This window comes from Thunnus maccoyii, chromosome 5, assembly GCF_910596095.1.
Source record: "Thunnus maccoyii chromosome 5, fThuMac1.1, whole genome shotgun sequence".
Classification (NCBI taxonomy): Eukaryota; Metazoa; Chordata; class Actinopteri; order Scombriformes; family Scombridae; genus Thunnus; species Thunnus maccoyii.
In genome coordinates this window covers 22533873-22546981 of record NC_056537.1, presented here as the reverse complement: position 1 = coordinate 22546981, position 13109 = coordinate 22533873, and the positions used below count along the sequence as shown (strand labels likewise).

The 13109-nt window shown below is 37.5% G+C and overlaps 1 protein-coding gene across 2 annotated transcripts; it reads right to left on the bottom strand.

Annotated features, from left to right (window-relative positions):
* Positions 1-1274: 1274 nt before the first annotated feature.
* On the bottom strand, positions 1275-9772 carry ehf (ets homologous factor). 2 transcript variants are annotated; one of them, XM_042412494.1, is made up of 9 exons: positions 9726-9772; positions 6986-7124; positions 6273-6530; positions 5013-5057; positions 4826-4870; positions 4656-4718; positions 4447-4491; positions 4155-4350; positions 1275-1963 (listed from the first exon to the last, which is right to left on the bottom strand). In XM_042412494.1, exons 2-9 carry the CDS (start codon positions 7059-7061, stop codon positions 1864-1866), a joined length of 828 nt encoding a protein of 275 aa, XP_042268428.1. In that variant the 5' UTR covers positions 7062-7124; positions 9726-9772; the 3' UTR covers positions 1275-1863. The 2 variants fall into 2 exon arrangements, with proteins under 2 accessions (XP_042268428.1, XP_042268427.1); XM_042412493.1 differs by lacking the exon at positions 9726-9772 and having other exon boundaries at positions 6986-7181.
* Between the last annotated feature and the right edge of the window lie 3337 nt (positions 9773-13109).

The following is a 13109-nucleotide window of genomic DNA, read 5'->3' as shown; positions in this document are numbered from 1 at the left end:
AGACTTACATAACTTATAATCAAAAGTTTTATTTTATGCAACATTAATGTCAGCTATAGTGTATATATGTCAAATTAAAAGCGCATACTAGACATGACAAGTGCTACTCTACAGAAACTAAAGTATGATTGTTCTATGTAAAAAATGAAACAAGACAGAATCTAAACAATGGAATATGATGGATATGCACTCAAATTTAAATTGCATTTCTTGCTTGTTTCATGTAATACATTATAACAATATAGCAATCAGTAGCTATTATCTCAGTCCAATCAGGATCAGTCACTGACTATATTGTCTCTCTGCTCGCAATTTTCTTTATTTCATCCAATTGTCAATGGAAAACAAAATTATAGCGGACTCTTTTAATCATTAGCAGTTTCTTGCTACCAGAAAGAGACGCTCTATTAATGTTTTAGAAATTCCATCAAGTCTGATAGTAGGGTCAGAGAATTAGATGTGTCTGGTTCTTGATGACATAGCTGCATGCTGGCAGCTTATATGTCAACTATATTTATTTGTTATTTCCTTTAGCTCACATCAAGATCCGTCTTTTCTGTGACATGGATGACAGTGAGAGCAAAGCAAAAAGAAAAAAAAAACTGAAATGGATGCTAAGTGGAGAGGGCAAATTTTGAACCCATCAGGAAAGATAATAGCAAAATGCGGTGTCAATCACTGGCACACTATGTAAAGAAGGGTTACAAATGCAAGATAAATCAGAGTGAAGATTAGACACGGATTTGCTTGTGAACACAGGCCAAAGACAGAAGTCTTTTATTGACACTGCTTTTATCTCGTTGGCCATCAAGGCCCAGTTAGTCATCTGTTGCCTGCAGGAACCAGCATGGCAGCAATGGCACGCACTGGCAAACAATTAACTTTGTGGCATTTCACATTGTCACGACAAACTGACATAACCTGCACTATCTCCAAGTGCACAGCTTTTCAAAGTCAAGCTTGTAACAGTTTCAAGACTTATAACTGTGGATCTAATTCACACTCACACATATTGATCAAGTCTGGGCAAGTCTGAAAATGCTGATTGACAGGAATGGTCAGCTATTACAGAATAATATTTCATGGTCTCAAAATAATTGATTTACATAATGACACAAAAAATGGCATATTTTGACAAAATGACTCGTAAATATAAAAACAATGACAAGCTTTATTTGTATCAAACATCAACAAACATTTATACATTTTCTTTACAACTCAGTGAAAGCAAAGGATGAAATGAACCAAATAAGACAAACCATACTGTTCATGTTTATAATTTTTCTCTTGTTAATGCATTCTAGTATTTCATTGCTGCATTGTGCTTATGGTCTGTTTTTTTTATCATTATAATGTTTTTTTGTTTTTTTTATACAGTGATCAAGCATCCTTCCCAAAGGACACTTCACAGTGTCAATGTCAAAACACATCCAGCATCCAGCCTGTTTTCCACATGTATTTCAAATGTTATATCAGCATGTGTTCCTTTGGGACTTAAAGAAAGTAACTGATTTGATATAATATGAGAAAAAATGTTTTATTTAAGCTTTTTGACAGTTTAATATTATTTCTTTTTTGAGATCTTATGTAAACATGTATGTGAAGGTTGACGGCTGATATAATAAGCAATGTTTTTTGTATGTTTTTTTTTTGTTGTTGTTTTTTTTTTTGATAAGGCACAGTAAAGAACATTTCAGTGCAGCGTCACAGCAAAGGGATAAATTCAAAGAAAAAAAAAGATACAAACAATGATTAACAATGTGTAAACAGTCCAAACATGTCTTATCAAAAACAGTCAGTAAAAACTACAATAAAACATCAGACATCAGACAACATCAAAGAAAACATAAATTAATGAAAATGTCACTTCTCTGACTCCCTCCATCCTCTCGCATTCCTTCCAAATTTGTAAACCAGTCTGCGTCCGTCTACTCGTTCTAGGATTTCCCTCTTGTAGTAATATCTGTAACAGAAAACAGATGGACAGACCATAAATTAAATTCAAAATGAAGTAATTACAGAACATAGAAACTATTGCAACATGCATGGTAGTATACTTTTGTAATGCAGTCTGATTAGGTGAATTATTCTATTTTTATTTTCAATTTTCTATTCTGTTTTTGCTCACATATCTAATAAATATGTACTGTAAATGGAATTATTTATGGTGCAATTACTCTTGTCAGTGTTTCATAGGTGAAATTAAATAAATTGTTTGACATTTTGGGAAACCTTGGCCAAGAAATAGTTCCTGCACATAACTTCCTGTAAGATCGCAAGTTGCTGTCTTTGCGTTTCAGTTTTTGCACAGATTAAACAAACGCAGTATAATGTGTTAATTAGTGAACTTTAGAGGTGCTGGCAGGCAGATTTTTCACCTTTGGACAGAGCCAGATTAGCTGTTTCCCTCAGTCTTTATGCTAAGCTAAGATAATTGTCTGCTAGCTCTAGCGTCATAGCATAAAAATATAAAACTGGCATTACTCATCTAACTACTTGTCTATCAAAAGCAAATACACACATTTTCCAGAACTTCTTTCCTTGTTTTCCCCACCCTGTCCATATATTCCTGAGTGACTCAACAGCCACAGGTAGGTAAAGTGGTAGATTATTATTCTTTTATTACAGAAGAGCATTAAATTACAGCAACAGCTTTTATCAGATAACCGGAATCCTATTATGTGTTCTCATTTCAATATGCGATAAAAGTATGAGGGTGTATGCATCAGCTATTGCTGGCTAATTTGATTGATTATTTTAGCTTTTTCTCAAGTTTTATTATATTATTACATGTTCCTGCAAAATCCTCAACAAATTGATAATGGGTAATGGGCGGAGATTCATCACAAACACACTGCAAAAAACGAAAAAAAAAAAAAATCAACAGGCCTCAGAAGAGAGGAGTTAAAAGTTACTTCAGCGTCTTTGTTGTTTTGTTAGTATCTAAAAATATAAAATCTCTTCATTCACTGCAAATTAATTCATGTGTCAAATAATGTTCTCAATATAGCCACAGTTCAATGAAAGTAATTCAAATGAAAGGAACAATCTGAAGGAAAGTTAGTTTGGTTGTTATTTTGTTGCTTTTGTTATTCATAACAGAGAGCACCAATCTGTTTGGTGATGCCATCAAGCTGCAAATCCTTCTGCTGCACCACAGTAAATAGAAAATCAGCTTTGTGGTCACACTGACAATACCTGCGGGCACATTTTGTAGTTCCCAGTGGTTTGCACTACAATGAAATTAAGCTCATTAGATTAGCTCATTTGAATGTAAAGCTGTGACTATTGCAGCAGCCAGAAAGATTTTCTGAGGAAAAGGCCATTTCAGTTCATTTGGGAGAAAAGTGAAAAGATGACAAAAAAGAGCCCATTATCAGTGATGGGGAATAGTGGATATGTGTTTTTAAGGGTGATTTTAGATGTGTAACTCTTAATGATGTCACCAATAAACATCTGAAGTGGCTTCAAAGTACATTTAGTTGTTACAGTATGCTCTTTTCAGTAGCAAGTGCATTATAAGCTGCTTAAGTAAATTGGATTAGAAACAATGCAGTGTGAAATTTCCTACTCAACATAGATTTTACAAGCTATTGCCAAACTAAAGAAAACGCCTGTGTAAATGTAGGATGAAAGCACAGGGAGTTTCAGTCTCTTTGAGGAAAAGTGAAGAAAAAGCAAAGTAACAATCTGCATGATAACACTGAGTGCTCACCTAGCAGTGTGTTGCCTATTAGAATGTAAAAAGGAGAGGTATAATAAGCTAAAGCTACAGCCTACTCCTTTTCGGTCAATATTTTTTTGTTGATTTCCTTTTAATTTAATGCCTTATTGTTATTTATTTATTTCTATGTGCATTCTTTTTGAAAAATTGTTCATAATGACCAAAATAAATTACCACTACTACTATTACTACTAATCACAGTCTCTACTGCATACACTGAGGAGCATTGAAATCAATGCCATGACTTTTGGAAGATTCAGAGTCAGTATCTAAAGCAATTTTTCCCTCTACTGTGAATAAAATACTCAACAATTGATAACTTGACTTTACTTGCAGTGCAGTGATAAACCATGACTGTATGTGTTCAGAGTATGCAAACATGAGGTTTTGTATTTGTGTAACCACACGTATGATAGTTGTGCAGGTATACCTCATTGCACGACTGAGTTTCTCATAGGTCATGCTGCTGTTATTCTTCTTCTTGCCCCATAACTGTGCCACTGCCTCTGACTTTAGGAAGCGGAAAACCCCCTCTGTCCGATCCTCCCATTTTATCAGCCCTGGGTTGCGCTCAGGGTTCAGTAGAATGTCCCTGATGAACTCCCATAAGTGGGTCCCCCGTGGGTCTGTTTGGAAAAAAATGTAAATTTAACGGCAGGAATAAATATGTCTGTTCAGAAAAAAAAGATGATAATATGTAAGTATACATTCGTCTCACTTACTGTGTTTTTTGACCTGATGCGGGCGACTGTAAGATCTTTTTATGTCTGAAAAACAGAGATCAAATTGCTGATGAATCCTTTAATCTATTTATTTTTATTTGTAATATTTATTTTGCAGCTCCATGGAAATCAGAAAGTGTGAATATGTGGCATTGCGGACTGGTTTTGAGATAAGGTAATAGTCATGTCTTTTGGATATATCATCTTACCAGGGCTAGAGGGGGTGGGAGAGGCAACAGGTGCAAGGGGGTGGATCGAGGGGTCGTAGATTTCTAAGTTGACAGAGAAAAAAAAAAGACTCAAAGTCAACATTTCATTCATTTGATACATGATCGATTTAAAATGAAACACTGGTGGCAGTAAACAGCAGATACAGTACCTCCAGGGGGATAGCTGACATCTGGAAATGGACAGGAAAAGTCTACTGTAAAAGAAAAAAAGGGGTAAGTGGAAGCAGGATGTATTATGAATTAATGACTAATTTCATTCATCAGGACAACTGTGGGCATATCAATCTGTTTTGTTTTTGGTTTTTTTGGCTAATAATTTGTTGGAGGGACTCTTACGTTCTGGTTTGAGTTCCAGTTGCCCTATTTCCACATGGTACTGTCCTGTGCAGGGATGAGAAGGGAAAAGTTCAGAAATTGATTATTAGTACAAATGAAGGAATACAATTTGTCAGTATTATGTAATATCTAGCGATTGATTAATCCCTTCCACATTCATGTTGAAGCATAAAAACTATTACTCAAAGCACTGCTAAAAGTATTGAGAGCCCTTCTAAGTCCCTTCATTGTATATAACATTGTGACAACTTAATAGATTGTATAGGAAATGTATTGTATTGCTTTATGGCATATGCTGATATGGTTTTACAGCCCAAAATATGGAGATGCTGCTGCATTGCAAACAGAACCACGAAATTTACTATTTCCATATAATACCAGATAGTAAAGGGAGTGAAAGATTTCCTACACATTTATCTTTTTTTAATTGTTCTTCAGGATAAAAACAGGTAGAGCCATCAAATAATCTTTTTCCAACAGGAAGCAAGATGGGAAATGCAATCTAAATTTTCATAACCACTAGCATGAACAATACCCATGTGTCCCATGACCTTAAGTTTTAGTGATAATGATACCCAGGTATCACAGTCAATTTGACAATGATATTTGACGTTTAAAAATGTAACACTTTGTCCCAAGAAACTTAGCTGGTCTCTTACAGCCAGCAACAACAATAGCAGCATTGTGCTCTGGTTTGATTTCCCTTGAATGTCTCCATAAACTGGAGGTTAAACCTGTTGTGCCTGGTCTAATGTCATTGCTGTTGTTTTGAAATGCCATCAACTACAGCCGTTAGATAAAACATGCTGTGCTGATGTCATTCACCACATAATGTTAGACAAGGATCTGTATCATTTTATCCCTTGAATTTCCTCTACACCACATGCTACTCATAATAGTTAAAAGCCCACAGGTGAAGCCTCAGATGAACTCCAGTTTCTATACAAACCCTGTTCCCTCTCCCAAACTCTAATAACAAAACTGTAGATGAGCCAATTCTCAGCTTGTTTCTTAGCTTTGCACCCCCTCTGTGCTTTGTTGGGAGACCCACTCTAGCGAGTGCAAACAACAAATCCATCATCTTCCTTGTTTAAAGCAGTTTTGCCCCATTACAGCACCATGCAGTGCGACCCCTGACCAGCTCTGTGAACACTTCATCAAGACCTCCAGACCCAACTCGAATCACCCAGCTTCTCCTTTATTGGGACTAATCATCTTCCTTTTTTCCCCCTCAGCCCCCTCTCAGACTTTCAGACGCACCGCTCCACTTGAGCTCTGTGAGGCTGTGGAAGAGAATGGGTCCCACACTGCCTGCAGCACGGATGAAGTCCTGGTAGCTCAGGCTGCAGAGCTGATGGCCGTCCATATCAAAGTTTTGGAAGGGAATGTTGGAGGCATCGATCTGGTGCATGTCCATGACCTGCTGCAGCCACTCCCACACCTGGTACTTACTCCAGAACTGAGGCTGGGAGTCATGAGGCCACAGTCGACTTGTGTAACCAGACATCACCATTGGAACTGGGGACAAGCATAGAGACAGAGGGCAAAAATTAGCAGGAACTTTAGAGTGAATTAATTTTGTTTAAATGTAAATATGCATCTGATGAGGGAAACATGAATTCCATTACAGAAGGTATTTATCATTAATCTACAGAACAGTTTACTAAACGAGCTGTTGAGATGCTTCTCAGTCGGGAGCTTTCAGAGCTCTGGGCTCACCAGGTGAGCAATATATCAGTTACTAATTGTTGAATGAATTTCATTTTGAATTGCATCTTCATAAACAGAAAGATAACCGGATTGTTGAATAGAGAGCAATCAGAATCCTTCAGCAGAATTTCTTGGGGCGTTTTAGGATATCATTCAGACAATTTAATTAAGTGATTTATGTTAGTGAAGAGCACATGCATAATACCAGGAAGACATTCAGTAGGCCTTATCAAGAGTGTATTAGTGTTGGTCATATGCCTCACCATCAGGGTAGGAGTTAGTAGGGCCCCAGGTAGTGGTCAGCTGACTGTCCAGGGTGGTGGTTGGAGTGACGCTCATATTGTAGCCGCTACACTCTGATGTACCATGGCCCAGGGGCTGTGGTAGGAGAGGAGTAATTTACTGTATGGATAGATTGAAAATGAAACAATATTTTTTGCAGCTTTAGGATATTAAATGTAACACAAAACATATTCATAATCTAATGGTTTCATTGTAACTGTAAAACTGTACAACAAATATTTACAAAACACTCTGGTAATATATGAAATTTGATAAGTTTGTTTAATTCAAATGAATGTTACGAAACTGGATACATTAGTTGTTTTGATAGATTGAATGTATTTGCTTAATAAGCCTTCCATGGGCAAACAAGTGGCAAAACAAAGGTGTTCAGTGTTTGCTCAGTGTATGGGGTGTGCGAGCTGTTCATTAAACACACAAGACTTAGGACAAATTGGTGAGTTAGTTTTTGTGTTTTGATCGAGGCTCAATGTAATCTGTCAGTTTTCCAATCCTAATGTACTTCATATTGTAGCATCATCACTTCAGTAAATGCTCAAAACATAAACACGTTGCTGCTTTTTGAGTTACTTATCTGTATCTATATTATGTCATTGTATTTTCTATAAGTAACTTAATGACTTCACTTCTGTTTTGCACCTCCGTGAGTTGATTCAGTGTTTAGGACAGGTTGCTTGCTCTACTCATGCTCCTCTCATGCTTCAAAGTTTCAGTTTAGTTTACAGTGCTGTTTGCATCCCATGTAAATATAGCTTGTCAGAATTTCAGCAGCCCCACTGTTTTTCACTCTGAGTGCTAGAGAAGTCTTGCGCGTCCACAATGGCTGAGTCATGTCTGTCACTTTTAACTGCAACAACCGGTTCCACGTTACTCTGTTAAGTTACATGGAATTAGATTCTGAATGGTTGCGACATAAGACTAACATGCCAGTGACTTTTTTCTACTCATTTCAGTTCAAGCCATTAATATTGTCATAAAAATACACCACTCTTTTACATTCTACAGTCTATATATAGTTGGTTTTGTTTATGTTGCTTACACAATCAATCCATCCTGTCTGTGGTGCTATTTTACAACCTTTAAACAAGGCTTTATTGCTTTGGGAAGTGATATAAAATGTAGTTTCTTTTAAAATTACTGGAAACACTGCTGAGTTATCATATCATAATGAAACTGTCAAAGGTCAACACAACATCATTTCATTATGATATGATAACCACCTGTTTCAGATGGCTACACAATGAGGCTAATTCTTTACACAGTGACCCACTTTTCACCTGTTACCTGGAAGATCACAGTCACACCTTTATGATGGGTCATAAAAAGAAAGTAACAGCTTATACCAAACCCTGTCACACATTCTAATAGGACTTTTCAAATGCAATACTATGCTGTCTACCTGACATGTCTGTGACATAAAGATGGACAACAGAATCTTAAACATCTGGCAAATCAGATTTATAACAACTTAAAGTCGAGACCCCTGAATGAGATTTCCCCAGGAGATAGGTGACACATGCTGCCATGCCAAGGTAGATCAGCTCCTCAGTTGACAATCTGCCAAGTCTGCTCAAACATTATGCTGTGTGTTAACCCCTCACTGCTGTCTGCTCCTGCCAAGCAGGCATCAACAAGGAAGCTAGTAGTTTCTGTCAATACAAAAATCATGTAGAAGAAAGGAGTGGAGACATTATCACAGTTAAGGGTCAATATCCCGTTAGCTAAATCATAGTAGGAAGTCACTCTAGAAGCCTTTTTGATGACGTGCAGGAATCAACAATGCTTTACTGAGGAGGTTGTGCCAACAACATCATAAGACTGTTGGTTTCATTTCAGCCTCAATGGCCTTAGAGTAGCATTTAACCTGACCAGGTTGGTATTTCTTCTGTTTTAATTCTCTTCGTTTTATGCTTTACTTTTTAAAAACTTTTTTTTTTTAGTTACTTACTTTCTTTACTCTAAATATTGCTTTTGAAACCAGCCCATAATTAAAATTGAGGTCGATGCCCTGGCATTAAATATGCAACCTGTCCGTGACACCGACAGCTTAAACAGACTGAGGAGGTGCAGTGTTGACAGTGTGAGAGTGTACTGAAAAATTGCGAGTACAGGAGAATATATTAAAGTTAATGCATTACAGTGCATAGCATTAAATAAAACTTGTCAGAAATTTAATATTCTCTCAATAAATGTCAGCAAAAATGTCTTCAAAATGTTAATTTCCTTGTTTACACTATTCAGGGTTCCATTTTCAAAACACTACACTCAGTGTCTCAATTTTACTGATTTCCAATAATGTATGACAATATATCTTGATAATCACACTGTTAGCCTGTTAGTCATGGACTGACTGTATAACTGGAGATTACAACAACAGATAGCTGGAGGTCTAAACGCACTCGGAAAAAAATTCACATTACTGAGATACATAAGATAAAACAAAAAATCTTTCCATACTTGTATAAGGAATATGAGAAGACTGGGTTAAAAAGCCAAATGAATGCATGTTAAAATTGAAAAAATAAAAAATAGATACATTTAAAAATATATATATATATATATTGATAATATATATTGATAATTATATGATTAAATGCCATTAAAACACATTGAGCCTACAAAAACCAGCCCGCAGCTCCATTATATGCTCTCAGTCGTTTTGAAAATCACTGGTTGCCCAGCAGCAGTATAGCAGCCTACCAGAGCAGTAGACTGGGGTCCGATCAGGCCCGATAGAGGTCTCACGTAGCTCCACTCTCAACTCTGCTGAAAAGAAATCAATTAAGTTCCTGCAGATTCCAACACACTAGCGGACTAGTGTTTACAGTGAAGCAGGGTGAGTTCTTTTGCGTCCCAATTCTTTGGATTAACAGATGAAAGCATGCAGACACACTAGGTGCTGCCCCACCACAATGGGTGTTTTATCCTCCTAACTTCCTTATCCTGCTCCAATTGGCTACCTGTTCATACCAGGTAAGGTATTTGCATAATGCACACCCACACACCAACAATTCACCTCCTACACACATAGATATAAAACTCATTCACGGCACACACACACACACACACACACACACACACACACACCTGACATAACTTTTATATTCCCTTTTGGCATTGCTCCCTCTCACTTACTCTCTCCCAAACACACAAACATGCACTTACTCAAGCAGAAAAGCACACACTCGTAAAGAGACATATACACAGGCATTGATCCAAACACATTCAAAGCCCACAGAGGGAAACATAGCTTAAAGTCATTGTTCATATTGTTGCTTAAAATAGTGTTTAACCTTTAGAAAAAAGAAAAAAAAAAAACATCCCCTGTGTTATAATGTAGCACAACATTTGTTTTCCTTATTTCATCATGATGAACGAGGTGCTGACAGTTTAGGTAAGAGGACCTGAGAGAATTTGTTCCTTTTCCTTTTTGAAAGTCGCTGGTACTGCATGGTAGAAAAACATTAGTGGCTGTTTGTTTGAAAATACTGTAAGAAAATGCCTTCATCAGGGTAACACATTTACAAATGTCTCTAATTTTCCACTGTGCCTTTGTTCACACACAGTGGTCTCTTTCAGCCTTAAGTTTGCAAATTAAATTCGCACTTTACATCTGTTTGAGGGATGATCACTATCTGGGACAAATTTATTTTAGTCTCACTAAGAGCTATGGATGACCTCACCACATCACAATCAAATCAAACTTTAATCAGTTCTTTAAATAGCTCCCACTGAAATGCGGTGATCCACAGGTGTCTAACTAGAGATTGACAGATGACAATTAGCTTTGGTATATGCATTCCATAAATCCCAGTGAGCCCCAGTGGAATATCAAAAGCCGCTTTATTATGCGTGAATTGTTTGCCAGCGTTCATATATGCTGTACTAGTTTCTTGTCAGGTATCATGCATTTCCTTTTGTGAAATTCACAGGATGTGCTGTCTTTGAAGAGGGCATCAAATAATACTGTACATGACATTTTAAATTGAGTTAAGTCATGGCCTGAACTATGATCCAAAAGATAAAATCATCTTTCCATTCGCAACAGCCACTATGCTCTTCAAGGCTGTACTAACAAAGACAGATAGTCAATGTGAAAGTAATTACTTTGTTTTTTTCAAATTCCGCAAAACATGTTTGTCCTGTTTAGTTGTTTGTTTTTTTCCAGTTCATGTAAATCAAATCCAGAACATGTATTTCCAAAATGAAAACCGGCTAGGTTAAACAATCAGTATCCATACAGAAGTAAATGTGACAAAAAAGCATTTTTGCTGAACTTTGTCACCCTTTACACCCGCTGTTGCTCTATACTGACAACAATCAGAGGGAGTTCAAACATTCTATTTTTGCTTGACGCCAATTAGGGTTTGGGCAAAACGTAACATCTTTGATCTGAGATCTAAATCTGATCTGTAGCATTGTACCGCTACAGTACCTCTTGGGACCAGAGGCACTAACAGTATGATGTTGATAATTGAAGTGACTTTGAGCAGGGTTGAACTGCATAATAGGCTGAAGCAGGGAGACGTCTGCCAGAAAGTGTCAGGTTTCTTTCCGAGCTTCTTCAGCAGAGTCGTGCGGAGGGGAACTAGAGGTGATGCTGAACAAATCAGCTCAATTAATTTGGTCTCAAATAATATGGATTTATTGATGCAATCGCATAAAACCAGTCCCGAGTCCTAAATCTCTGATAATTTCAAGAAAACTAGAATAGAACATGCATTACTCTATTAAACAGCATGTCATAGGCTAAAATTGATGGCCTTTCGTCATTTCACACATCCCTATGATCAACATACTAAGCTTCTGTGCTCTCCATAGTTCACACTGAGCACACTTTGGGAGCTCTCTCTGAGTGTGTGTGTTTGACTTGGACTCTTGCCCACAGCTCAGCCTCAGAGGTAATGAGGGAATTCAGTGTTAACATGATTATCTCTGTGAGTTCCCCTCACCTCCTCATGCACACCAGATTGCTACAGTCCTAATGGTAAAACCCAGCACTCCTGATCTCCCTGCAACTTTCTGACACCGTCCTACCCACACAGATTTATGGATAAGTCGCCTCTGGCCTTCCCTGCAGCCTGTCTGCTGCCTATTTGTAACACAGGTGATATTTTCTGGATTTTTTGCAGCAGTTCCCCATCTTCTTTCTAAAGGGTAAAGCGCCTCCAGGGTGTAATTTGGGACCTAAGCCGCGTTTGGTGCCGTCCCACTGTGAATGCCTGACCAGATTTTATTGCAGTAAGATTAATATGCCCATCAGCAGTTAACTGAAGTCACACACTTCTCATTATGGCCAATGGTTTGGCCTGCTTCTCAAATTCTTTCTTTCTTTCTTTCTCTATCACACTTTTTTAAAAAACTTTTTTTTTTTTTTTGTCATGTCACAAGGAGAGCCTCGTATTTGGCATCTCATTTCATGGATTTTCGTTCTGCTTTTTCAGGGTGGATGTGGGTCGACATATGCAGAGGTCCACTGGGGGAATAGCAAAAGGGAGAGACAGAGTGGGAGAGATCAAAGTCTGTCATATCAACTCCACTCTGCGTGAGTCAGACTACTAACATCGTAAGAGGCACTGAAGACATCCTCCCAGACACAAAAAAAATGTCATCAAAATGCTGGAATTATAGACAGTGTCATCTATTTTTAAGTAGAGAGTCAAGTAGAGGCTTATGTCACCATCCAATAATAGTACACTACTGATCCATTTATAAAGAGGCTTATAACTTGCTTAGTGGTACTATGAAATGTTAATGCTTTATTTGAGGATGCGGTCAAAAGTTTATGTTTGACAGGAAAGCCTGTCAAAGCTGTCAGTCAGAAGAAACAGACAAGACAGGAGGAGGGTACAGTTTGCATGCTCTAATGAACAGGAACTTATTAGCAGGAGTATGTCTATTACTGTCCCACTTGCCTCCCCTCTTTCATTAGCTTCTTATCACGCCCGTTAGTGTCATCTTTAATACTTCACATTTTGATTAGCATATGATCCATGGGGGAAGAAGGAAAAATCATTTTATTAGTGTCAATTACTGCTACAAATGACAATTTCACTGCCTAAATTGTAATTGTACGTTTCCTCC

Excerpts from the sequence above, each read along its gene's own strand:
- ehf (XM_042412494.1), bottom strand. The coding sequence starts at position 7,061 with ATGAGCGTCACTCCAACCACCACCCTGGACAGTCAGCTGACCACTACC. Across the intron at positions 4,351-4,446 it reads GCATCAGGTCAAAAAACACA|ACCCACGGGGGACCCACTTA; the intron begins GTAAGTGAGACG and ends TTTTCCAAACAG. Across the intron at positions 1,964-4,154 it reads AAACTCAGTCGTGCAATGAG|ATATTACTACAAGAGGGAAA; the intron begins GTATACCTGCAC and ends TTTCTGTTACAG.